This window comes from Chrysochloris asiatica, unplaced genomic scaffold (assembly GCF_000296735.1).
Source record: "Chrysochloris asiatica unplaced genomic scaffold, ChrAsi1.0 scaffold00030, whole genome shotgun sequence".
In the NCBI taxonomy this organism is placed as follows: Eukaryota; Metazoa; Chordata; class Mammalia; order Afrosoricida; family Chrysochloridae; genus Chrysochloris; species Chrysochloris asiatica.
Window position 1 is genome coordinate 4,676,835 of NW_006408548.1, and position 24,695 is coordinate 4,701,529.

Sequence of the window (24,695 nt, forward strand, 5' to 3'; positions counted from 1 at the left end):
ATGGACTCAAGCGTGGCAACAGTTGTGAGGTTGGCCCGGGATTGGGCAGTGTTTCGTTCTGCTGTGCATAAGGTCACTGTAAGTCGGTACCGACTTGATGGCACCTAACAACAACAACAACATAAAGGCACAAAGGAGTCCAGTAGTATAATGGACTGCTAACCTCAAGGTCCATAGTTTGAATCTCCCAGTCACTCTGTAGGAGGAAGAGGAAACTTTCTGTTTCCGTAAGATTTACAGTCTCACAAACTCAATACAGGGTCACTATGAGTTGGAACCAACTCGATGGCACACAACCACCACTACCATAAAGGAAGAGGAGCTGTGGTGGCACAGTGATTGAGTATTGGACTGTTTACTGAAAGGTCAGCAATTCTAACTTCCCAATCCTTCCATTAACTCCTGGTGTGGCACTGCAGGGTAAACACTGTACTGCATACCACTAGGTTGACAGTTCAAAGCCACCAGTTATTCCTTGGAACCCTGTACAAGGGTTGCTATGTGGCAGAATCGACTTGATGGCTGGCTCTTAACAACAAGCACTCCATGGGAGAAAGATGTGGCTGTCTGTTTCTGTAAAGATAGTCATGAAAAACCCTATGGGACAGTTTCTCCTCAGTCCCATAGTGCTGCTATGAGTTGACTCAAACACAAGTTTGCAGGTTACAGGTCAGAGTTCAAGATGCTGACATCTGTCTTCCTGTGCCCTGCATATCTGAAGTGCAGAAAACCCACTTGATTTAGATGTGCTTCTGAGCAGCTTGGGAGGTATTAGATTGGGTAGTTCCCCCCAGGCCCCTCTTCTAACCTCCATGGCCACTTGTTTTTGCAACAGGAAGCTGACTCTGCACAGCACTAGTAGAGTTCAAGCTATGTAGCAAGTCCCAGCAAGCATTTCTCCACTGTGGCCTCAGCCCTGATGTTCTGTAACCCAAGAAAGCTCAGGTTAGAACACCTCACGTAGCTCTTACTGTTCAAGACAGGGGAATAATGCAAGAAGAGAATATCTAAGGACCCCCGGTGAGAAGTTTATGTTTGCATTGATTTGTATACTTGGATTTGTAATAAGAAATGGGGGCAACATGAATCTTGATTTTGACTTATCTGGCGCTCTGGGTTTCCATCGGTTGCTGTCTTAAGTCTTGCAGTTTATAGTAGTACAATCTTTCCCTTTGTTTAAAAAGCGAAATTGGTATTCAGGCAATTCATCTCATGCTGCTTAATTTTAACATTATTTATGCTTTCCACATGATAAATTCCTGGAAGATGAAATATGTTTGTTTGCCAAAGAAGGTAGAGCATTTAGGCAGTTTATACCTTCACACTTTTAGTTTACACTTAGGTTCTTTTATAAGAATAGATGATTACCCACCCAGTACATAGATATACTGTTTTTAAAGTGCTTGTTTGCTTATGTATAGCAGTGGGTCAATCAAGCCATGTGTTCATTCATTCATTCATTAACAAATGGATTCCCAGGTTCTTAGTTCTGGGGATGTAGCAGTGAGCACAACAGACAGAAATCCCTGACCTTTGCACAACTGACGTTCTAAAGAGGCTAATCTGAGAACTTGCATGGAATCTGTAATGACTGGTGATGGCTGATGCTGGAGAGACCAAGCAGAAAGGGATGAGGGTGGGGAGGGAGTCAGGGGGATTTGGCATTGTTAATAGGGTAGGCCCCTAGGAGATGAAACACTTGAGTAAAGACTTGAAGAGGTGAGACGGGGTCTCATGTGGATGATCTCAAGTGTTCTAAGCAGAAAGAACAGCACATGCCTAAGGCTCTGAGGCAGAAGTACAGCTGGGATGCTCCCTGTTGTTAGTGCCATCAAGTCAGTTTGTACTCTCAGCGACCCAATATAGGGTTTCCAAGGAGCAGCTTGTGAATTTGAACCACTGACCTTATGGTCCTGCGCACCACACCAGGACTCCTAGAAATTATCCTATAGCACCTCACCAGGACTTCTAGAACTGTGCAAAATCCAGTGTGGCTAGAGCAGAGAGAGTGACAGGGAGAATGGAGGAAATGAGGTCATCAAGGAAAGCCAAGATCATGGGGGTCCGGGAGGCCATGGAAGGATTTGGGGCTTTACGCTGAGTGAGATGGGAGTCACTTGAGGGTGGGTGTGTTTTTAGCAGCATCACTGTGGCTGCTGTGTGAAGAATAAACTAATGGCTGAGGTAAGAGAGTAATATAGCCTAGGGACCAAGGTAGAAGTAGACCAATTTGTTTATTTGTCTTCCTCAGTCAATGTCACACACATTTTAAATGTGTGATTAGTCAGAGTTAAGTGAGTTTAATATCTTGTGATAAAATTAAATGTATTCTCTATTATATGTTATTGTGTGGCGTTGAGTCGCTTCTGACTTATAACATCCCTGGGTAGGATCTCCAAGAGGGGCTGGTGGGTTTGAAATGCTGACTTTGCAGTTAGTTAGCCATTCAGTGCTTATCCTACAGCATCACACCAGCCTTCTAGTATATAGAAAATGTTTATTCATGTTCCTTTCTGGGGATTTCCCCACACTCAGCAGATAGACTTGTTGCTGTCTGTCCGGATGTAAGAAAACCACAGATTTTTCAGTTGGAGTGTAGGTTAGATGCTTCTCAGCCTCCCCCAACCCAGCTGCACCCCCATGATGTTTCCTCCACCACCACCACTGTGGACTCTGGTGGGGTTGGGGGACAGTGACCATATCTTCTGCATGATAGTGCTTCAAAGCTACCTCTTCTCCCAGCGCATTTTGCTCTTCTCCTCTCTCTTCCATCATTTTGAACCCGCATCTGCCCTGTCACCCCATCTGTGCCTCCAAACCTTCCATTGAAGCCACACCAAGCACAGGGCTCCTTCTTTAATCCAGCATAAGACATACCATCTTTTCATTGCCTCTGGTATTTTCCTGACCTTGAGAGAGTAGTAAGGCCTTTTACCCCCTCCTTTCCTGAATCTGGCCCATGAAATGGACAGACGGCTTTGCTTTCTCTTGTTTTTGGCAGGTGCACAGTGTCTGCCTTTATAGGGTAGACATGTAATGTCTCCGGATCTTGGTTCACCTGCTTCCTGGAGTCAGGGACTGGGGACTGCAATATACTTTGCACAGCCCCAGGTCTGAGTGAGAGTACTCAGATGCTGGACCAATACTCTGAATGCTGTGGTTGGGAGCTACAAACCACCCTCTCCCAAGATTCCCAGGTGTAGTCATTGGTGAAGGAGAATTAGAATTTGCTGCTCACTCTTTTACCTGCTTGAACATTCTAGTTAAGATGTCTCAGTAATTAGGATACTGGATTCAGAAAGAACATCTGGAGAAAGACTGCTAAGTTCCTCTCTAGACATAGCCCTTTCTTGCCAACCACCTCACTACAGTCCTGCTGTGGGGTGGACCTGGCTGGGCCAGAGGACTTTCAGCTCATTGCTGTAACTTAAGCAATGTGTTTCACCCAGCCATCAGACCATAAATTTGCCTAAACTCCTTCTGTAGCTGAATTCCCCTCTGTCACACATATGACCTTATTTTTCACACAAAATCCTTCTAAGAACTGTCAAACTTGGATGAGGGCTACGGGGCAGATGGAAGATAGGGACAGACAGACTCGTTTCCTTTTTCCTTTTTCCCTGCCTTGGTCCAGCACAGTCCATGAATTTGTTAATAGGATTTGAAGTAACATTTTGTGCAAACGTTCATTTTGAAAATTAGATCTTAGATGGGTCCACTTGAAACTTTGAATGTAAATACAGAGAATTTTCTCTTAAATTACAACTACTCCTCACTATCAGCATGGTTAGGTTCCAAAGACTAGGTGGTGGTGTGCTGTGGAGTTGGTTCTGACTCATAGCGACCCTGTACAGGGTTTCTGAAGCTATAAATCTTTGCGGGAGCAGAAAGCCTCATCTTTCTTTCATGGAACAGCTGGTGGTTTCAAACTGCTGTCCGTGAGGTTAGCAGCCCGATTCATAACCACTATGCTATGAAAATTGGTGTTACGTGAAAATGGAGAATGATCACATCAGATCACAAAACGGAGGATCACATTATGCAACTGCTAAAGCAAGGAGAATCATGATGCATAACCATCACAGCCAGCGTTGCTCTTGCCTCGCACCTTAGTATTCCTTACTGCCAGACTTATATCATTATTAATATGCAAATTATTCATAGATTTTTACTGTGTTCATAAATGGTAAATGTTGGATAACAAGACAGTTGATAAGTAAGGTATAGGTGTTGTTATCTTTGTTGTTGTTTGTTAAGTGCCATTGAGTTGGTTCCAACTCATAGCGACCCTCTATAGGGTTTTCAAGGAGTGGCTGGTGAGCTTGAACTGCCGATGTTGAGGTTCAAACCGACTTTACAGTCCAGCACATTATCCTGTAGCTCCACACCAGGACTCCATTGTTACCTTTAGGCTTTGGTATATTTATTGCAGCAAAACGATTTTATAAAGTGCTTTATTCTACCTTACATTCACATATGCTGTCTTTCAGAGACTGTCTGGTTTATGCTGCTTTGACACTGAAAGCCCCTAATTGAGACACTGTTCTGTCAACCCCACAGCTGATGTTCAGGGAGAGCAAGGGTCCCTCTGCAATTCCCCACCAATTTCCCTGCTCCCCACTGCTGGGAGCAAGGTGCCTGCAGTTGCTCCTGCTACTGGCTTCCCCACAAGTTCTCAGAGTCAATGCCCTGCTTTTGGCACAGCCTCTTAATTGGGACTGTTTCTAGGGAATCGAGGGATGGCAGTTAGCTCTAGTGAAAGAAGTGGCACGTTTGCATGAATCCTATGCATGCTGATGCTGCCTCTGCTGCTGTCTGCAAACAGATTCCCCAGAGCGACTTTCTGTAATTCTGTATTTTCTAATATAAATGTCCTATAGGAATATTTTGTTTTTTTCTGATGGAGATCGGGTGCTAAATTATTTTAAGTTTATTAGTTTGAAAATCTTAACTCTTTACCTTATGTATATTTGTAAACCAACTTGTAGAATTTTAAATGAAAATCTCCCAACTTGACGACTAACCATGGCAAGGCAAGATTGATTATTTGGGGTTTTTCAACTTCTCTCAGCTCCTATGCCAATTAAGAAGGAACTTTTATTTGTGATCCCATCTGTAAGTCTAATTTTATTGCAGTCTTTATTCATATTAGTTACAGATTTTTTTTTTTTAAGCAACCTTGGGGGGCGAAAAAAGAGCCCTGAAAGGCATACTCACGATGATTTAAGGAGTGAGCACACATTTATGGATCTTTAGAAACCAGTCCAGGGAATGAAGCCTCGCAGGTGCCTTCAGATCAGCTTAGCGTGCTCACAGACTTCTAAGGACTTGAGCAAAATTTCATCATGGCTTGGAAGAGGTTTCTCTAAAGAGGAATGGGAAGAGGATGTACTCTTTTATATATATAAAAAAAAACAAAAACATTACATTTAAATACCTTATCCCACCTATGTCTGCCATCTACCTACATGCATAACCTCCACCAGATTTTCTGATTTCCTCTTTATTTCCAAATGGAAATACATTGTTAGGAACTCACCTATAAAAAGAGCTTCTGTGGGGGGATGGGGGGAGTGCTAATTAGGTTGTGACATAGGCAGGATTCCTACAGCGAGTCAGAGCACTTGCTGAGTTTTATTGTTGCCGCCTCTCAGTTTTTACAGTAAGGAGCCCTGGTGACACTGTGAGTCAGGTGTTGGGCTGCTAATCACAAAGTCAGCAGTTCAAACCTGCCAGCTACTCCCCAGACTAACAATTAACCATCACTGAAACCCTATAGAAGGTCTCTATGAATCAGAATGGACTTACTGGCAGGGGGGTCGGGTCTTCTGGTTTATCCTAACAGTAACCCCATGAGGTGTAGAGGCCATTATCCCTGTGTTACAGATGAGGAAACTGAGGCTCGATACAAGTGACCATCACCAGGCTGGTTGCTGAGTGACAGAGGATTTAAAGTGATTTGTTCAGATTTTATCCAGATCTTTAAGAAGTCTCTATGACATATTCTCTATGTAAATGTGTTTTAAAAAGTCACACAGGCCAAGCTCACAAACTTAATTACATGTGAGTGAAGCCAGCATGTGGGTCTTCTTTGAAGAGAGAAACTTCTAACTAGACTAGGAATGGATGGGAGTCATCCAGGCAGTCCCAGTTAATGTCAGGAAGGGCTAACCATAAAATCGGGACAAAATAGACATTGGAGTGAGGTTGTGGTGTGGGGTAGGCTTGTTGGCTACCTGGAAGGATTTACCCCTAGGTAGGGAGTACAGTGACTCTATACAATAAGCACTCTACAATAACCACACTTTAAGTCCACCAGCTACTCCACAAGAGAAAGATGATGCTTTCTGCTCCCACAAAGATTTAAAAAGCCTTGCAAATGCTATCCACAGTTGCTATGAGCCGGACCGACTTGATGAAGGCACTTAATAACAAGAAGTCTATTAGTAGGAGACTTGGTGGTGGTGCAGAGGTTAAGTGTTTGGCTGCTAACTGATAGGTGGGCAGTTTGAACCCACCAGGTGCTCTGTGGGAGAAAGATGGCAGTCTTCTTCTGTGGAGGTTCTCACAGCCTTAGAAACTCCGTGGGGCAGTTCTTCTCTGCCCTGCAGGGTCATGATGCGTTGGAATCGACTTCATGGAGATAGGTTTTGTTTATTTTTTACTTTTTTTTTGGGTTTCATTCTCTTAGCAAGATCTCTTTGTTGTTGGTAAGTGCCATCAAGTTGACTCTTGACTCATAGCGACCCTGTATAGGGTTTCCGAAGAGCCACTGGTGATTTTGAACTTGGGACCTTGCGGTCTAGTGCATTTCCTGACAACACCACACCAGGACTCTAGATGGCACAAACAACTCATCTGCTCATCTAAAGGGTGGCAACTTAAACCACCAGAAAAGTCTGATGATCTGCTTCCGATAAGATTATGTCTAAGATAACCCTATGGAACAATTATACTCTGTCACACATGGAGTTGTGTGGATAGACAGGGTGCCAATACATACGGTGATTTTGCTTCCCTGGGGCTTTGAAGGCGGGATGACTGGGACTCAATGCCAGCATCCTCTCTCAGCTGCTACAGTCTCTGAGTCAGTGAGGATGTGGGTATCACTCATAGAACCGAAGTGACTTTGTAAGTAGAACTGAGACAGGAAGAGGCATCCAAGATGACCTCACTGTCTTCAACTTTCACATCTAATCTTAACTGTCAGTCTCATGTCTGTATTTGGTCTCAGCTGTAGTTTACTACTTGCTTTGAGCTGTCTGCTCAAGCAACTTCATTTGAGGAACGTACATACCACAGCTTTGAAACAAAATATTTCAGATCTGACCTAAGGTCCTAGTCAGAAACTGTAAAGAATGAAATACCAGTGTCTCCTTACAGACACCATGGCCCTCCCATAGATAAGTGAGTAGGAAGGGCCTCAAGACCATTCTACTTTCTAAGGTGTGTGTAGAGAGGGCGGTGGGGAGAGAAAAAGGTTAGAGTGTGAGCATTAGGTAGGCCAGGACTTTCTTTTGAGGGAGCAAGAGTAACTCAGTTCTGAGGGCTGCAGCAGATGAGAGTAGGGATGGTAGAGGAGAAATCCCATCTGCTCAGATACGCCTTATATTTGGTGTAGTAGAGTGTCTCAGGTTGGGTTCTCTAGAGAAGCAAAACCAGTGAAGCTTATACATGTATATATGAAGAGAGGTTTATATAAGGAAATAGCTCATACAGTTGTAGAGATGGACAGGTCCCAAGTCCATGGGTTAGATGGACTAAGATCACCAGGTCAGACAGCAGGCAGACAGGGTGCTGATGGGTCCCAGGATTGGCAGGCAATAGAGCAGGCCACTGGCTCAAGTCCACATGCCGAAGGAGATCCAGATCCAGACCCAGACCCAGCAGAAAGCAAGAAAGCTTTGCTGGAGTGTCCAGTATATTGGAAGCAAACCACAACCCCAAGGAAATTACCTTTCAGTGGATTGACTGCTCACAGCTCATCTCATCATGAGAGGATTACTATGTCTTAACTGCCAAACTTCTGAGAATCCTGGCACAGCCAGATTTACTCAGAACCTTAATTATCACATGGAGTTATGCCAGTTGGTGCATTTATATATGTTGCATGTATTTAGTTATATTTATAGCCAGAGAAAGATACCAAAACTAAACCCATCAAACCAATTTCTGAGACTATAAATCTTTACAGGAACAGACAGCCTCATCTTTTTCCTCCAGAGTGACTGGTGGGTTTGAACTACCAACCTTGTGGTTGTCCTGCAGTGCCACCAGGGCTCTTACCAAAGAGAGAGAGGCGTTCAGTGCTGCTGAAATAGCTGTCCTGTGAACCCACATGACCTACTTTTCTTTGGTGATCTTAGTTCTCACATGCACTTCTCATGATGTGAACCTCCCACCATACAAGGAGTGATGAAGACCCTTAAAGAAAAGCCAATATTTCATGTTAGGTTTACAGTATTGTTGTTGTTGTTAAGTGCCATCGAGTCGATTCCGACCCATAGCGACCCTGGATAGGGTTTCTGAGGAGCAGCTGATGAGCTTGAACCGCCAACCTTGCAGTTCAAATGACTTTGCAGTCTGGCGCATTAACCCACAGCATCACACCAGGACTCCATGGGGATCTCTATTTCACTGTGTGGGGAGAAGTGAACTTGATAGATTTAACTGAGGAGGTTGATGGCTCCTGACAAGTCTGTTGTTAGGTGCCTTTGAGTCATAGAGACCCTATGTACAATAGTAACGTACGTGTCACTGCCCAGTCCTGAGCACAATCATTCCTATGCCTGAGCCTATTATTGCAGCCACTGTGTCACCTCATCTAGTTGAGGGTCTTTCTCTTTTTTTGCTGACCCTCTAATTTTTCAAATGTGAATGATGTCCTTCTCCAGGAACTGGTTCCTCCTTAGAACATGTTGAACATATGTGAGGTGAAATCTCACTATCCTTGTATTTGAGGAGCATCCTGACTGCACATTTTCCAACACAGTTTTTGTTCATTCATCCAGAAGTCCATGGTATATTTCATATTCTTTGTTCAGCATAATTCAAAGACATCACTTCTTTGGTCTTCCTTATTCATTGTCCAGCTTTTGTATATATTTGAGGCAGTTGACATCTTCAATGTGACATCTTTACTTTTTAACATTTTAAAAGATGTCTTTTGCAGCAGATTTGCCCAGTGCAATATAATGTTTGATTTCTTGACTGATGCTTTCATGGGTATTGATTGTGGATTCAAGTAAAAGGAAACTTTAATCTTTTCTCCATCTATCATGATGTTGATTATTGGTGCAATTGTGAGGATTTTTGTTTTCTTTAGGTTGAGATGAAGGTGCTCTGGTAGCATAGTGGTTACGAATCGGGCTGTGAACTGCATGGTCAGCAGTTAAAAACTACCAGCTGTTCCACGGGAGAAAGATGAGGCTTTCTGCTCCCATAAAGATTTATAGCCTCAGAAACCTTGTACAGGGTCACTATGAGTCAGAACCTACTCCACAGCACATAACAACAACAACATGTTGAGATGTAATCAATACTGAAGGTCTTTTATCTCCATCAGTAAATGACCTCTTCACTTTCAGCAATCAAGGTTGTATCATCAACATATCACAGGTTATTAATGAGTCTTCCTCCAATTTGATGCCACAGTCTTCTTCATATAATTGAGTTTCTCATATTATGTGTTTAGCAGGCAGTTTGAATAAGTATGGTGGAAGGAAATACAGTCCTGAAACACAGCCTTTGCCGATTTTAAACCAGACAGTATCTCCTTTTTCTGTTAAATGACTGCCTTTTGGTCTGTGTACATTAGCACAATTATGTGTTCCGGAATTTCCGTCCTTTGCAATGTTATGCATAATTTGTTATGATCCACATTGTTGAGTACCTTTGCATACTCTAAAACTTAGGTAAGCATCTTTCTGGTGTTCTTTGCTTTCTTTTGAGATCTATCTAATAATAGGAGTAATAGCCTTCATTCCATGTTCTTTTCTGAATCTGGCTTGAACTTTTGGCAGTTACTTGTTGATGTTGCAACTGTTTGTAAACTATCCTCAGCAAAAATTTAGTTAAATGTGATATTAATGACACTGTTTGATAATTTCCACATTCTGTTGGGTCCTTTTCTTTGGATCAGGCACAAATAATGCATCTCTTCCAGTCAGTTGGCCAGGTATTGATCTTCCAAATTTCTTGGCATAGATGTGTGAGCTCTTCCAGCATTGCATCAGTTTGTTAAAACATCTCAGTTGGTATTCTGTCAATTCCTGGAGCATTGTTTTACACCAGTGCCTTCAGTGCATCTTAGATTCCTTCCATTAATACCATTGGTTCTTGATCATATGCTACCTCCTGAAATGGTTGAACATCAGCCAATTGTTTTTGGTATAGTGACTCTGCATATTCCTTCCATCTTTTGGTACTTCATGCGTTGTTCATTGTTTATCGAGGCTTGAATTTTTTCTTTAGTTCTTTCAATTTGAGAAATGGTGAGCATGTTCTTCCCTTTGGTTTTCTAACTCAGGTCTGTGACCATTTCATTATACTACGTTTTATTCTCAAATGTTTAACTCTTTCACTTCATCATTTCTTCTATTTGTTATAGCTCCCGCATTTTCAAGAACAAGTTTCAGCCTCTTGTTGCATCCATTTTGGTCTAGAACACTGTATTTCATGAGCAATGAAGGAATTGTCATGAGTAAATTGAATGATAGTTGAATCCACCGTAGTATTGACTTTAGAAAAGAACAATGATTGTAACTCCTCTGTCCAAATTAGCCCCGTCTGTCCTCTGGTTTCCTTGTAAAGCTAACTGTACTGGAAGAAACAAACACACATGCTACTGGGCAAATTCTAGCTTTAATTGATTTAAATGTTTGTTTATCCTAAGAGAGAAATGCTGATCCTGCAAATGACTTAGTCTCTGAGTTTCATTTTCCTCTTGCCTCATCAGAGAGATTTGTAGGTTAAAGGAGACAGTGTGTGTGCAGGCCACAGGAGGGGCTGGCAGCCAGAAAGTGCTCACACATGATTACGTTGATTCCATACTTCACACTTGGCACTAGAACCCAGGGAGGGGAAGTCACTAACCAGCTCTGGATACAGATGTTGGATTAAAGGGCAGAACTACCCTTCCTGGGCTCCTAGTGTCCTTGATAATCATGTGACCTGGAATAAGTTACGGGGGTGATCTTGGAGGTTAAGCCTTAGAGTACCAGAATGGCACACTGAGAAGATTGGGGTACATCTTAGCGAGCTTGGAGCACTGGTTGTTAGAGTCTCCTCCAGCTTCTGTGTGGCTTTGGTGTGAACAGTGGTGCTCCTCTGCATGAAAGCAGCCCTGTGGCTTGCTGGATTTGGGTTTCCTCCTGCATGTGGTACACAGACTCTACATCAGCCCCAGGGCTTCTTACAATTTTATTGGTCAGAGGGAAGTGGCAAGTCACATCAGCCTTTGAGAACTCAGTGAAACCTGTGACCCTCTTCTCTAGAAAAATGGACAAATCCACCTAATTGTGCCTCATTTCATGAGGATTATGACCCATCCAAGCCTAATACGACATATATGCTAGTCTTGAGAGGCCCTGCTCTGGAAGTGGGTAGATGGTGTGTGTGTATAGCTCCTGTTCTTGGCAAGTCTTATGCTGGGTTCCCAGCAGCCACCTGTACAAGGGGACTTTAAAAAGGTTGTAGCAAATGGAATGAAAAGAAAATGGAATCCCCCCACAAACTTAATGAAGCCCCTTTGTACATTGGAAAGCAGCCAAGCCTGATATCTCTAACTTCATGACAACCATTGAGATTAATTCTGTTGCTCTCAGGACAAAGGAAACAGTCATTAGCAATGTTTTTAGACGTTTAGAAGACAAGATCTCACCCATGTTTATTAGGCCTCCATACCTTCGTACTACTCCACCTCCAATGCCCCGTTTGGACCCTTTTATCAAGCCCCTTCTACCCCAGAACCTTCTGCAGGGACCACTCTTCCTTAGTCTCTTAGTCTACTCCTACTTAACTCAGGTGTCACTACTTCAGAGACATCATGCCTGTCCAGGTCAGCTCCTCTGGGTGGAGGATTACATAGTGCTGGGCATGTCTCCTTCATGCCTTTGTCACATATATAACTTTTTATTGGTATTTGTTAGTGGCCACCTTTCTCTTCTGCCTGCTGAGGGCAGAAACCGCGTCTGTCTTGTTGACTGTTGTAGTCTCAGTGTCTTGCACTGTGGGTAGTATACGATGGCTGTATGTTGTATGAGTGGCTTACCTTTGTTGAGGTGCAAGACGTGACATCTGTCCCAGGGTGCTGATTTGTTTGTCTGTCTTCACATCATTTGATCCCCACTCATCCTTCTCCCACATCTTTGTGCCTAATCCTCACCCTCTGTCTCCTGGAGGTGTGCTGAGGCTGCTGGAACATGGAGAGGAGTACGTGTTCACCCTGCCTAGTGCCTACGCACGGTCCATTCTCACCATCCCATGGGTGGAGCTTGGAGGAAAAGTCAGCATCAACTGTGCCAAGACCGGATACTCAGCATCGGTGATCTTCCATACGAAGCCTTTTTATGGAGGAAAAGTCCACAGGTAGGAGGCTCCACCTTTACCTAGATTTCTTTTCTCATTCGAATATGGAGTTCCAGATGGGATGAGATGAAAATCAAAATGAAGTTGTTAGCTCAGAATATCCCTTGGAGTGTGTTTGAGGCATTCCCCATCTTAACCAGCATGTTTTTGGAGCCCTCCCCAATCTGAATTTATGGTGAAATCCTTTGGTGATGATGGATTTGTGGAACAAATGAATGGAAGATTCAAAGACACCTCTGTTTGTTAAAATAAGCTCTCCTATCTGGAGTGATTAGGTATGTGTATCTGGATACTGCCTGAGAGCTCAGCATTTCCATGTTAAGTTGGCTGCGTTAGATAATCATGAGCCCCAGATCCTGGATTTCACATCTTGCATCTATGAGATCATGACTGTTCTTTTCCTCTGGGGAGCCTGTAACAAACAGGGAAAGCTCTGCTGTTTGAGAAAGCACAGAGTCATTGTTCTGCTACCTTTATGTTAAAATCCTCTTTCCCAGCAGATCAATCATTTATGCCTTTCATGACCAAATTATTTTCTGCTTTGAATTTTTGGCTGATAACCATGTGTTGTTAATAATAGAGAAAAGATTAAAAAAAAATTTTTTAAAGGTAATATGGTTGATAAAATTATGTGGAACACATGTGTCCCACATGGACCCTAGTGGTAGGATTGATGGATTGAGACCTGTTTCTTCAGATTCACGCAACTATACAGGTCTCTGCCAGGCAGCTATACAGATTACAACTCGAATAGCAGCTTCCCAAGAAACCTGAGAGGATGAAAATGTTGGTGAGCAATTTATGTCTCACCCTGCCCCCCAAAAGGCCCACCGCCACTGAGCAAATTCCAACTCAAAGTGACCCTGTGTAGGGTTTCTGAAACTATACATCTTTAATGGGAGTTGTTGTTGTTGTTGTTGTTAATGGGAGTAGAAAGCCTCATTTTTCTCCTGACATGTGTTTGGTGGGTATGAGCTGCTTATCCTACAGTGCCACCAAGGCTCCTGATAGATAAGGAAGTTTCCATCTGTGACTTCCCAGGGAAATATTTCTGTGTATGGACTTAATGTGAGTGTGTCTGCAGGCAGCTCGGTACATTATCATATACCAGTTCATGTCTTTTCCTCCACATTTAGTGATACCATGTTGATAGCTTCAAATCAGCCATGGTGGGAAGCCCCCCCCCCACACACACACACCTTCCTCTGTGTGGACTCCAGCAATTTCCAGAAGACCTGGAACTCTGTTTCGTCATGCTCATGGTGGCTCATGCTCATGGTGGCTGTTCAGAGGTTCAGGAAGAGTTTTCTGGCTGCATTTGAAAACTCTCAATTTAACCTGAGCTGGACTACCACAAAAGAGTAGCTTAGCTCCTCCATTTGGCTGCTGAGGACCTGGCATTCCTTTCTCCTGTGTCACTTTGAAAGTTTCAAGGTGGAGAGGAGGTGGGCGTTTATGTCTGCTTTCACCCAGAGGTGAAGAGCTGGAGGCAGGTGAAGCCAGCAGTCACAAGTCTCTATAAAAGCCCTTTTCAAGAAAGTCCGCCCTCAGAGGCACAGCTGTGAGTAGGAAGATTTTGATGTTCGGCTGAGAGTAGCTTCTGCTCAGCTTTCTTTCAGAGGATTTTGTGGGTGTTGGGTGGCTATCCCTCTCCTTTTCCCTGTGATCTCTGTTGGATTGTGAGTAGTCGTGTTCGACCCACACACTGAATTGACCTCAGCTCTCCCTTTACCTTACCCTTCCTGCGGTTAAAATATGGCACTAATTAGATTTTACTTTTTGGAGGGATGAATTTTGCTCTATTTTTATTGAATTGCTGGATTTCCATTCCAGTATTAAAGTCTTATAAAACAGTTGTGTATTTTCCAAAACTAAGATACTAACATTTCTATGAAGTAATCGACAGTCTTTATTCCGAATTCACCAGCTCTTTCATCAGTGTCCTTTTTCTGCTCAAGAATATTAGATTCTATCCTAAGAGTTAAATCTTTGAGCATGCCTGCAAAAGCAGTACCTCCCCCACCCCTTATATATCAATTTACCTTTTGAAGTCTCTTTTCACAACCTAGTTGTATGCTTACTTGACTCATTCATTAACTCAGGGTAACCGCAGAAGTGAAGCACAATCCAACCAACACCATTGTTTGTAAAGCTCACGGGGAGTGGAATGGTACCTTGGAGTTCACCTACAGCAATGGAGAAACCAAAGTCATTGACACAACCACACTGCCAGTGTACCCTAAGAAGATCAGACCTCTGGAAAAGCAGGGGCCCATGGAGTCCAGGTAAGAACACACTGTGTTTCTCTCTCCAGCTTAGGTGTCCTCAGAGCTGGAATCAAGTTGACAGAAGAGAAGCTGATGGAAATGGACTGAAAATTGTGTGCTTTTGATTCCTTTAAATGTTTTAATTGTGTGTCACTCAGTGTAGGTCCTTAGTAGGTTTCAGTTAGTTACTCACTCTGCAGTTACAGTGAGGAGGGTGAAGATAATCAACAGCCTACTCCTTGGGTCTGCTGCCTGATGCATCTCTGCAGCGAGATACAGAGAGTTGAAATCAAAGAACTGTGCCGTGAATCAGTGAGATCATATTTTTTCTTACCAGACTAGTTATAAATATATTTTTTTAATTCATTGCTGCAAAAGATGTGATAAAATTGGCAATCTATACTGTGTCCTTCCAGTAGGCCTGTAAATGGGTACAGCCCATGAGGTTTGTAATTCAGCTGAATAGGGTCAGTAGTTATAAACATATAAATTCAATTAAGTCTTGTATTCTACTTCCGGGAATCAATCCTAAGGGAAAATTGTTAAGTTCAGAAAAGATATCAAACATACATTTCGTATTATTTTTAAAGAAAAACAAGCAGCAAATTGCAGCAAGAAAAAGAAACTACCTGTCTAACAATAGGAAAATTGTAAAGTGAATTGTGGAATATCTGCTCAGTGAGCATGAATATAATGCAGCCATTTAGAGTGATCTTATGTAGGTGCTTATGATAGGACTTTAAAAGTTCATGGCCAAATGGAATTAAAAGATGATGGAATTTTCTCATGAACTTTTTGAAGACCCCTCGTGTTGTGTTCCAAGAAGACTGCAGCAGAGTCTTCTTGGAATATTACTTTATTTTTTAAATGTACAGAATTTGTAAGCTATATTCTATCAGCCAAATCCAGCACCAGAATGATTTTTGTAAATTAAGTTTTATTAGAGAATAGTCATGATCATACATACATTATCTATGCATATTCATATTGTCTATGTATTATCTATGGAGTCCTGGGGTGCTACTGTAGGATTAGCACCTGACCACAAAGTCAGTTCAAACCACAAGGTTGGTGGTTCAAACCCACCAGCCGCTCCTCAGAAACCGTATGCTGGGTTGCTATGAATTGGAACCAACTCAACAACACCTAACAACAAAAATATACTATTTATGCATATTCATATTATCTCTGGCTGCCTTCCTGCTGCAGCACAGTGAGTGGTTGCAACTGGCCTAATGTATTTCCTGTGTGGCCTTTTACAGGAAAACGTTGTCAATCCCTGCTCACATCTTAAAAGCTCTGTAGCAATATGATACAAATTACAAATGATTTTATACAAGTGTTTGCCATTGCAAGAAGGACTCATAGCCAAATGGAAAGGGTGTTTATTACATGGAAACAAAGGATGGTGCAGCCCTCTGTCTGAACAGTGCATTGTGAGTGAGCTTCTTAGAAAGAATATCAGAGGTAACCTTCTCCTCATTAAGATGGCTGCCTTTGAGTCTGTGGGGAGTCAGAATTCAGCCTGGAGCAGAGATGGATTCAGGTGTAGAGCAGGAAAGAGAGGGGCTACCTCTTTATTTTTTGCATCTGCAGAATTGGCTGGAATGTGGATATTGAGCCCCACTATTCCTGTTTTCCATGGAGGAAACATCCCCAAGAAGTAGCATGTTTGAGGGTGCTCTTGCTGAACAGAGTGTCTGAGCCAGTTTCTCTGGGGTCCACCTGGCTTTTCCTTCAGAGGCAAGGGAGAGGGACCAGCATGGCTGGGTGGGGCCATGGTAGTCTGGTGTCTGGGCCCTCACAGTGCTGCCAGCTCCTTGCAAGTGAACAACTGGCTCATTAGGGTTCAGAGTGAAGACCTTCTAATGCCTGACCCTGCTGGTATCTCAGAGCCTGGCCTGAGGGGTGTCCTGCCTTGACCAGAGCTGGCAGGCGCCCAGTGGTTAAAGGCAGAGCCATCGATCCATGATCTTACCCTTCCCCACCCTGCAGCCTTTTCCTTTAGCTTGGCATTTAGAGCCCTTCCCTAGATGGGTCCCACTATGCTGCTCACCCTTAGGCTTTCTGGCATCTTGATGCTCCTGCTGGGTTTTTGTGCTCTCTGGGTAGAGCTCCTTATTTGTGAGCCATCAACCCCTCTGACCTTGGGGGTTTCTGCCCTCTAAGCTTTGGGCCACTGTCTTAAAATGGGACTTACCATGGGAGGTGTACCCCTGTGAGCAAGCTTACCACCCTGGCTGTTCTTTTGCCTAGTCCTTCCATGGGCGAGGAGAAGAACTATGCTTTGACCCAGTGCCTACCCCTTCATTGTTTTCTTCTCTGCCTTCCTTTACTATTTAGACCAGTCTTTCTTCCCTCTTATATCAGGTATCAGGGAACATGTCAACCAGGTCTGATGGACCTCAAGAGCAAGGGCCATGAGGTCAATCAGACCTGGTTTTACATACCAGTTCTAGAGGTTTCTTCTGCTATAAAACAGACCAGAGCATCCCTTCCCTGGATGTCTGTTCAGTGGGGGTACAGACCAGGTCCACTGGGCTGGCCAGATTCACAGCAGGATCTTAATCCTTGTCAGCTTCTTCCTATGACTTCTGACCCTCCTCAGAAGGTACTGCACTGTCCCTGTCAACTGAATCTCCATATCTGCCCTTCCTCAGCCTCATCATGCCAATACTGAGGGCTTCCTTTTGTGCGTGGGCAGTTAAACCCTCTTGTGAAAGGGTCAAGGTAACTGCTCCACTATAAAGTGCTCCCTAATCCAGATCTAATGACAGGAGTATTGGATCATCACCAAGAAACTGAATACCTGTGTCTTAGGCTGGGTTTTCTAGACCAGCCAACCTTCCCTCTAGAGAAGAAAAACCAATCAAACATATATGTATATATGGTGGTGGTGTGCCGTGGAGTCAGTTCCGACGCCCTGTACAGGATTTCCGAGGCTGTAAATCTTTACAGGAACAGAAAGCCTCATCTTTCTCCCACGGTACAACTTATAGTTTCAAACTGCTGACCTTGAAGTTCGCAGCCCAATTCATAACCACTATGCTGCCAGAGCTCCTTATATGGATACATAGAGAAGTATGTCCATTATATCAGTTGTAGACTATGCCCCAAAGGAAGCATCCCTTCAATTGATCTCGGCTGCTCATAGCCACTCATCATAGAGTTAATTGTGCCAGTATTAGGTTTCGTCACCATAGGAATAAGGATATCCTAACTGCTAAATCCCTGGAAATCCTGGCCTGGTCAAATTGACACAAAATCCTAACCATTACAGTCCACCGTTGTCAACATGGAACCTATGAATGATATGCATAATCTCTATATAAAGACAATTATAATGCCATACTTGGACCTAATATAATTAAAACATATACAACTGAAAACACACTGGCCCCATTTACATCTTACATGTCAGTAATGAATAAAGCAAAAATATTTGATTCACACATACTAAACAAAACAAAACAAAAAGTATATATTCCTTTTCATGTCCAAAGGGGGCACATTTTATAAGCCAGCTTGCTGCCCATAGACACACAGCCTTACTCAGTCCATGGGCCTGGAGTCCAAAGCTGCTCTGTCTCGCCATGCCACTACCTCTGCGCAATCTCTGCTGTCTCTGCTTTTCCAGGCAGGGATCCCACGCTCCATTCACGCTCTTCCTTAATGAGGGTCCTGAGATCATCTGTTACTAAAATGAAGGATAACTACTCCTTCCTTTTAGTTACACATCTTCTACAATGACGGTTTTGACAATCACAATTAATCCTACTAGTAATTACTCCCAATTGAAATAATAAAACCTTGTCAGCATCACCCACCAGCCCCTTTTACCAGACCCATCTGGAAAAAAGAAAAACGATTCAGTGGGGATTCACCTTTGTCCCCTCATTGTAAAACTAAATACACCCATGAAATCTTGTAAGCCAGCCACTTCATGCCTTTGTTCCTCCACCCCCATTTTTGATAGCTAATGTCAAAATTGCCCATCCCTATCAACCCAGTATACCGAGGACACAAGCATGTTCCTTGATCTGAAGAATCTTCTGTTCCAGTTGGAATTTTGAGCAAGTGCATCCTTAAGTAAAAGTTCACTTTAACAAAATGTAGCAATTTATACTTGTTCAGTACGTTGGACTGCAAAGCTCACCAGCCACTTTTAGGAAACCCTACGGGTCAGAACCGACTCGATAGCACTTCACAACAATAACAGTATCAAACATCTTTATCTTAATCTGGGCAGGTTCTGATCAGCTTAGCCCTAGCCATCCAAGCTAGGTCAAATGGATACCAACTGCAAGTTTGGGAGTTCACACACACCTCTCTGCGCTTCAAATCAGCTGGCCCAGGTAGCTCAGGGCCCCTGGCCTTAGGATTTCATAAAACTCACTAAACGTTAGACCAACCAGCCTTCCCTCTCATCAGTTCCTTTGAACTTTCAGTAACAGAAGGGAGTTTTGTCTTATGGGCCAACTTTGCTTGCCTTGATGCCTCAGAAACACAAAATGCTAAACTGTCCACTTTTGTTTTCCTTTGCTTGCTTTTAATCATGAATCTCCTGTTCTCCTAGTAGTTCTGGGTTGGTCTGCCTGTCTTTTCAAATGCAAATGTACCAACTCTGAAGGTTCTGGGTAGAGCTCAGGATTCCCCCTAAGGCTCCTTACTCAACAAGGCTTAAACCAAGAACCTTTTTTGGCCAGGCAATTTCTAAAGCCCCTTTTAGCAAAGCCAGTCAAGTATAGGCTGACCGCAGGCTTACAAGCTCTCTGCATTCATCACACCCAATATTCATTTCTATCACCCATGTATGTCTATTTTACAATAACAGAAAGGAGAAACCAATATCTACCTAAAATGTAGTCAAACATATAAACCTTTTAATACACTCAAGTTCAGTCTTTTCTTCTCCCATGGACTAACCCCATTCATATGCATATGGCCCTGGGCCTCAGCAGGGTGGATTCCAGTAGGCCCAGGCCTGATATCAGCCATCCTTTTAAACCAGCAGGTCATAGACTCCGGGCAACTCCAGAAGCTGCAACTGAAGATAATTCAAAAGCTGGCTGCTGCTCTCTCTACTGCTTAAATAATTTATCCCATGCCCCTTTGTTCTTTCTTTTACACAACCTCATAATTTCATAGATCTGGAGCCATTACAATGAATCCCACTCACAGTTGGAACTACTTAAATGTAGTGGGGACCATGTCTGACTTCCTCTGAGTCTACAAGTGGGAAAGCGGACCAAACTCATTGTCAGCCCAAGCCTGATTCCTATGAAGTAGAAGTCAGACATGCCTCCACCCTATATCAAGGCCTTTAAAATTAGACAGAATTGAGAACCAATTTTAAAAACTCATCCTTGTGATTTTGTTGTCTCTAAAACCCCCATTCACTTGGTACCACATGTCTTAGGCTGGGTTTTCTAGAGAAGCAAAACCAGTGAAACATATATATGTATATATAGAGAGAAGTTACTTGTCAAGGAAATGGCTTACAAGTGTAGATTCCCAGGTCCCCAGAAGAAGAGAAAGAGGAAGAGTCCCTCCAGCATGTCCATTATGTTGGTAGCAGGCCACACCCCCAAGGAAGCATCCCTTTAATTGATAGGCTGCTCATAGCTACTCATTATAGTTTACTATTCCCATGTTAGGTTTCATTACCATGAGAGTAAGCACATCCCAATTGCTAAACCTCTGGAAATCCTGGCCTAGCCAAGCTGATACAAAGCCCTAACCATTGCCGCCTTCATTGTGTGAACCGCAAGTTCTGGTTCGTTTCAGTTTGGAAGCACACAGGCAATGATGCCTCCTTTACCTTTGCTGGCCTCCTAGAACAGGGTGTAATGACTTGGTCCTGGGAAAGAGCCTGCTGAGGAAGCTGCATGTCAGGCAGATACAGATCTAGACTTCTTTCTATAGTGTATACACTGGGGAAAATGGCAGATCCGGCAGCATAAACATGTACACACACACACCCACACATCAATAACACATTATACTGAGCTCCCTTGTGGGAAAGCAAGCACTGTTCATAATTACCAGCTTGGTTACTTTGAGTTGTTTAATCTTATGCAAGCCTGTTTTCTCCTCTGTAAAATAGGGATACTATAGCATCAATGGGCTCAAGTGTGGCAACAATTGTGAGGTTGGACAAAGACTGGGCAGTGTTTCGTTCTGTTGTGCATAGGGTCGCCATGAGTCGGTACCGACTGGATGGCACCTAACAACAACAAACAACAAATAACATCTATATCATTGGGTTGTTGAGGATTAAATGAGTTACTATATATATGCAAATTGCTTAGCAGTATGGTGCCATTTGAATATTATTGTGATGTTGTTTGTAGTGGTATTACTGTTACTGACTATTAGATTTGAAAGCTAGAAACTCCAAGTCCTGAAAAAGTGAGAGGTTAGTGAAACAGTACAGACTTGGAGTCAGTAGCCCTGGAGTTGCATCCTGGCTCTATACCCAGAGATACTGGGGATGTGCTACCTCTATTAATGCTCCCTTCCCCTCAGACTGCCACCCTGATTGGTTCTTCTCTGTGCTTCCCAGAAACCTCTGGCGGGAGGTGACCCGATACCTGCGTCTGGGGGACATTGATGCTGCCACTGAGCAGAAACGGCACCTTGAGGAGAAGCAGCGGGTGGAGGAACGGAAGCGGGAAAATCTCAGCACACCATGGCAGCCCAAATATTTTGTCCAGGAGGTAACCCAGTAACCTGTCATTGAACTCTTACCCACTAAAGAGTTCATCCTGTGTGGAGGGTGGGATGGAGGGTGCGGGAGGCAGGTGGTTTTATTTGACCCAGCAGTTTGTATGAGTGCGAACAAACAGGAGCAGGGGAGGCCCTGGGAAGGACAGGGGCATCTTGGTTTTGCATCCGGGTCTGGACTACATTTAGGGACAAGTTTTCTACAACAGTCTCCTGTGGGGAGAACTGGGCAATGATACTTCCCCTCCTGGCATCTCCCAGTTACAACAGCCCATCAACCTATCAGTGAATGGGAGGAATGGGATTGCAAAGTCAGTCTGCTTTCAAACTGTTCACAACCCTTGTTCAGTTATTGGTAGCGAACTAATTGTGAAGCACCTCGCAGCCCATCTCCGCAGATGGGTGGCTGGAGCCGTCATGGTTTGAAGACCACTATTGCAGAGCATTGCTGCCCTATGGGCTGGGCATGCTAGGGAAGGTTGGGTGTGTCCTGCACCTAACATGTTGCTGCTGTCAGGAGAATGACCTTGGAAAGCAAATCTACATGACCACCCACTAGGCAGAGGGACAGGGCACTATATGCCCAGTTTGACACCCTTATGCTCTTTGCTTGAAGTTGTTTCTGGAAAAACTGGAAAGAACAAAAAGGCTTCAAGAAACTTGTGAAACATTGGGATTGAAGGGTACCAAGATTTTCCCATGAACTTTTTGAAGCCCTCTTGAATTCTGAGAGTAGGATTGTAAATTATGGAAGTGTCGGAGCAGTTTAGAAGGCAGGCCCTTAGGAACCCAACAGGTAGCATGCATGAGAAGCTGGCTGGTGAGTCCAGGGCAAACAGGAGAGTCCATGTCTAAAGGTGGTGGCTACCACTCACCTCCAGGCAATAATAACTGATTATCCAATTCTTTAAGAGAAACTAGAAACTTGGATTTTTTAAAAATAAGAAATCTGACTTTTATATGTTGCGAAAGAATTAAAGATATTTTAAAACCTTAAAAATGTTAAAGCCAATTGAAATATGTGTGTGGGCTCTCTTTAGGCATATGCCGCTTGTCTCTGACCAGGAACCATTACGGATTGGAATTTACTTTGTCTAGATGTGAGGTCGTGGGATGACTTATGGAGACATCATCAACTGTCAGTTAGATTTATGACCAAAAGCAGGAAGTGGCCACTGTTCAGCGCAGAGACAGGAAGCCAAGCCTAGGGCTGAATGAAGGTTGGACGCTGGTTCAGACAGGAAGGCTGCTGGGGGGACTGCTTTTGGGTGTCATTGAGTAGGGACCCTGTATGGGATGCCTTGCTGGGTGAGGTAAATCCTCAAAGGGTTTTTCTGTGTTGTCGAGCTGCTCTCTCAGAGATTACTGGTTTGCCTGGCTTCTGTGGCTAGGCATTAAAAAACTGTGGCTATTGTCATTAAAAAAATGACAGTAAAACAACACTTCTTTCTCTTGGGTTTAATAAAAACCAGCATGTTGGTAACAGAAGGCTGTGGGCCGTCTAAACAAGAAAATACATTCCAATGCCCGAATTGTTAATAATCACTGTATTTCCTTCCCAGTCTAAGGAGTAGAGTGAATGTTTTGATTCTGGCCTTTTTCCAAAGTCCTGAAATCTGACTGATGTCTGACTGATGTGTGACTCGTGCCTCCTGGGTGTTCCGCTCCAAGGTGGATGGGCAGAATGTATAGTCTCTGTTCATCTGGCGGCCTCGTTCTTTTCCTGCTTCTGTCTCAGAAAGTTTTGCCACCTCATCTTCCGTGCTTCAAACCTACAAGATATCCCCTTCTTGAGTTATGTTTGTGGGTGGGTTTTTTTTTTTTCTTGAAATGCTAAGAAATGAAGATTACAGGGGACTGAGGAGAGCTGGTGCAAGGCTGTGAGCTGTCAGGATCAGGGCAGGCAGGCATGCAGGCTGCTGGTGGTTCTAAGCTGCCCTCACTGAGTGCTGCTGTGGACAGCATTTAGTGTCCAGGCTGCTGTTGTGAAGTAGCAGAGGCCGGGGGGAATAGCCTTGCTTCTGTGGACATCTTTCACTAAGAGGTAACGTCTCCCTCCTTCTCTTGCAGGGTGATGGCTGGGTCTACATCAATCCCCTCTGGAAGGCACACTGATGGGTGGAGTTGCAAAGCTTCCCGAAATAGCCTTGATTTTGTAGGAATTAAAGTGGTACAGTATCAAGGCTGTGCTGACATTCACTGAAACCTCTTGATATCATCCAAGGAATGGTAACTGAGAGTAGAATTATAAACTGTGAAATATGTACCCCCAAGACTCAGCTATAGGATTGAATTTATTCAAGAGCCATTTGGAGCATATGTGTGCATACAGATCTGTGTGTGAACTTTCAGCACGCTGTATGTGTTCACACGCATGCACTATATAACACATGTCTGCTGGGTATTATCATACATGTGAATACTGTACTCCCAAGGTGTACTTGGGTCCTTATGAGCTCCTTGTTATCGATGAGAGTGGAGGTTTTCTACTTTTCACTTTGCACTCACACAGGTATTATATCACCCAGTCAAAAGAAAGGTGAGTTGGTCTGGCTTAATTGACTTCCTTCCATATGGTAAAACAGGAGCTCTGGTAGCGTGGTGGTGGTTATGGTGGTTATGTGCCGTGGACTCAGTTCCGACTCATAGCGACCCTGTACAGGGTTTCCGAGGCTGTAAACCTTTACAGGAGCAGAAAACCTCATCTTTCTCTTGCAGAACAGCTGGTAGTTTCGTACTGCTGACCCTGAGGTTCACAGCTGCTAATCTCACAGCCAGCAGTTCAAAACTACCAGCAGTTCTGTGGGAGAAAGGTGAGGCTTTCTGCTCCGGTAAAGATTTATAGCCCCAGAAACCCTGTACAGGACCACTATGAGTTGGAACCGACTGCATGTTACACAGCCACCACCATCGTAAAATAGAGGTGTGGTGGGTGGTTCTCATTTCAAAATTGTTGATTTCCACCTCCTCACCCCACATCTCATTTTGTCTGTTTGCCCCTAAGAAAGATAAACTGCTATTTTCTACTGGATGGGAACAGTGGGTAGGAAGTTGTTGAGGGGTCTATGCCAGAGTCTTCCAGGGTAGAACAGACTGTCACTCAGAGGAACTAGA

General features: G+C 43.7%; 1 protein-coding gene across 2 annotated transcripts in view; it reads left to right on the plus strand.

The window, feature by feature from the left end:
- The window catches only part of OSBPL10 (oxysterol binding protein-like 10), a 528,798-nt gene extending 505,102 nt beyond the window's left edge, over positions 1-23,696 (plus strand). For both annotated transcript variants that reach the window (XM_006851591.1, XM_006851592.1), the window contains 4 exons: positions 12,402-12,588; positions 14,691-14,873; positions 21,421-21,574; positions 23,652-23,696. In XM_006851591.1, the coding sequence (XP_006851653.1) occupies positions 12,402-12,588; positions 14,691-14,873; positions 21,421-21,574; positions 23,652-23,696 (569 nt within the window). The remainder of the gene's footprint in view (positions 1-12,401; positions 12,589-14,690; positions 14,874-21,420; positions 21,575-23,651) is intronic.
- The last annotated feature ends 999 nt before the right edge of the window (positions 23,697-24,695 follow it).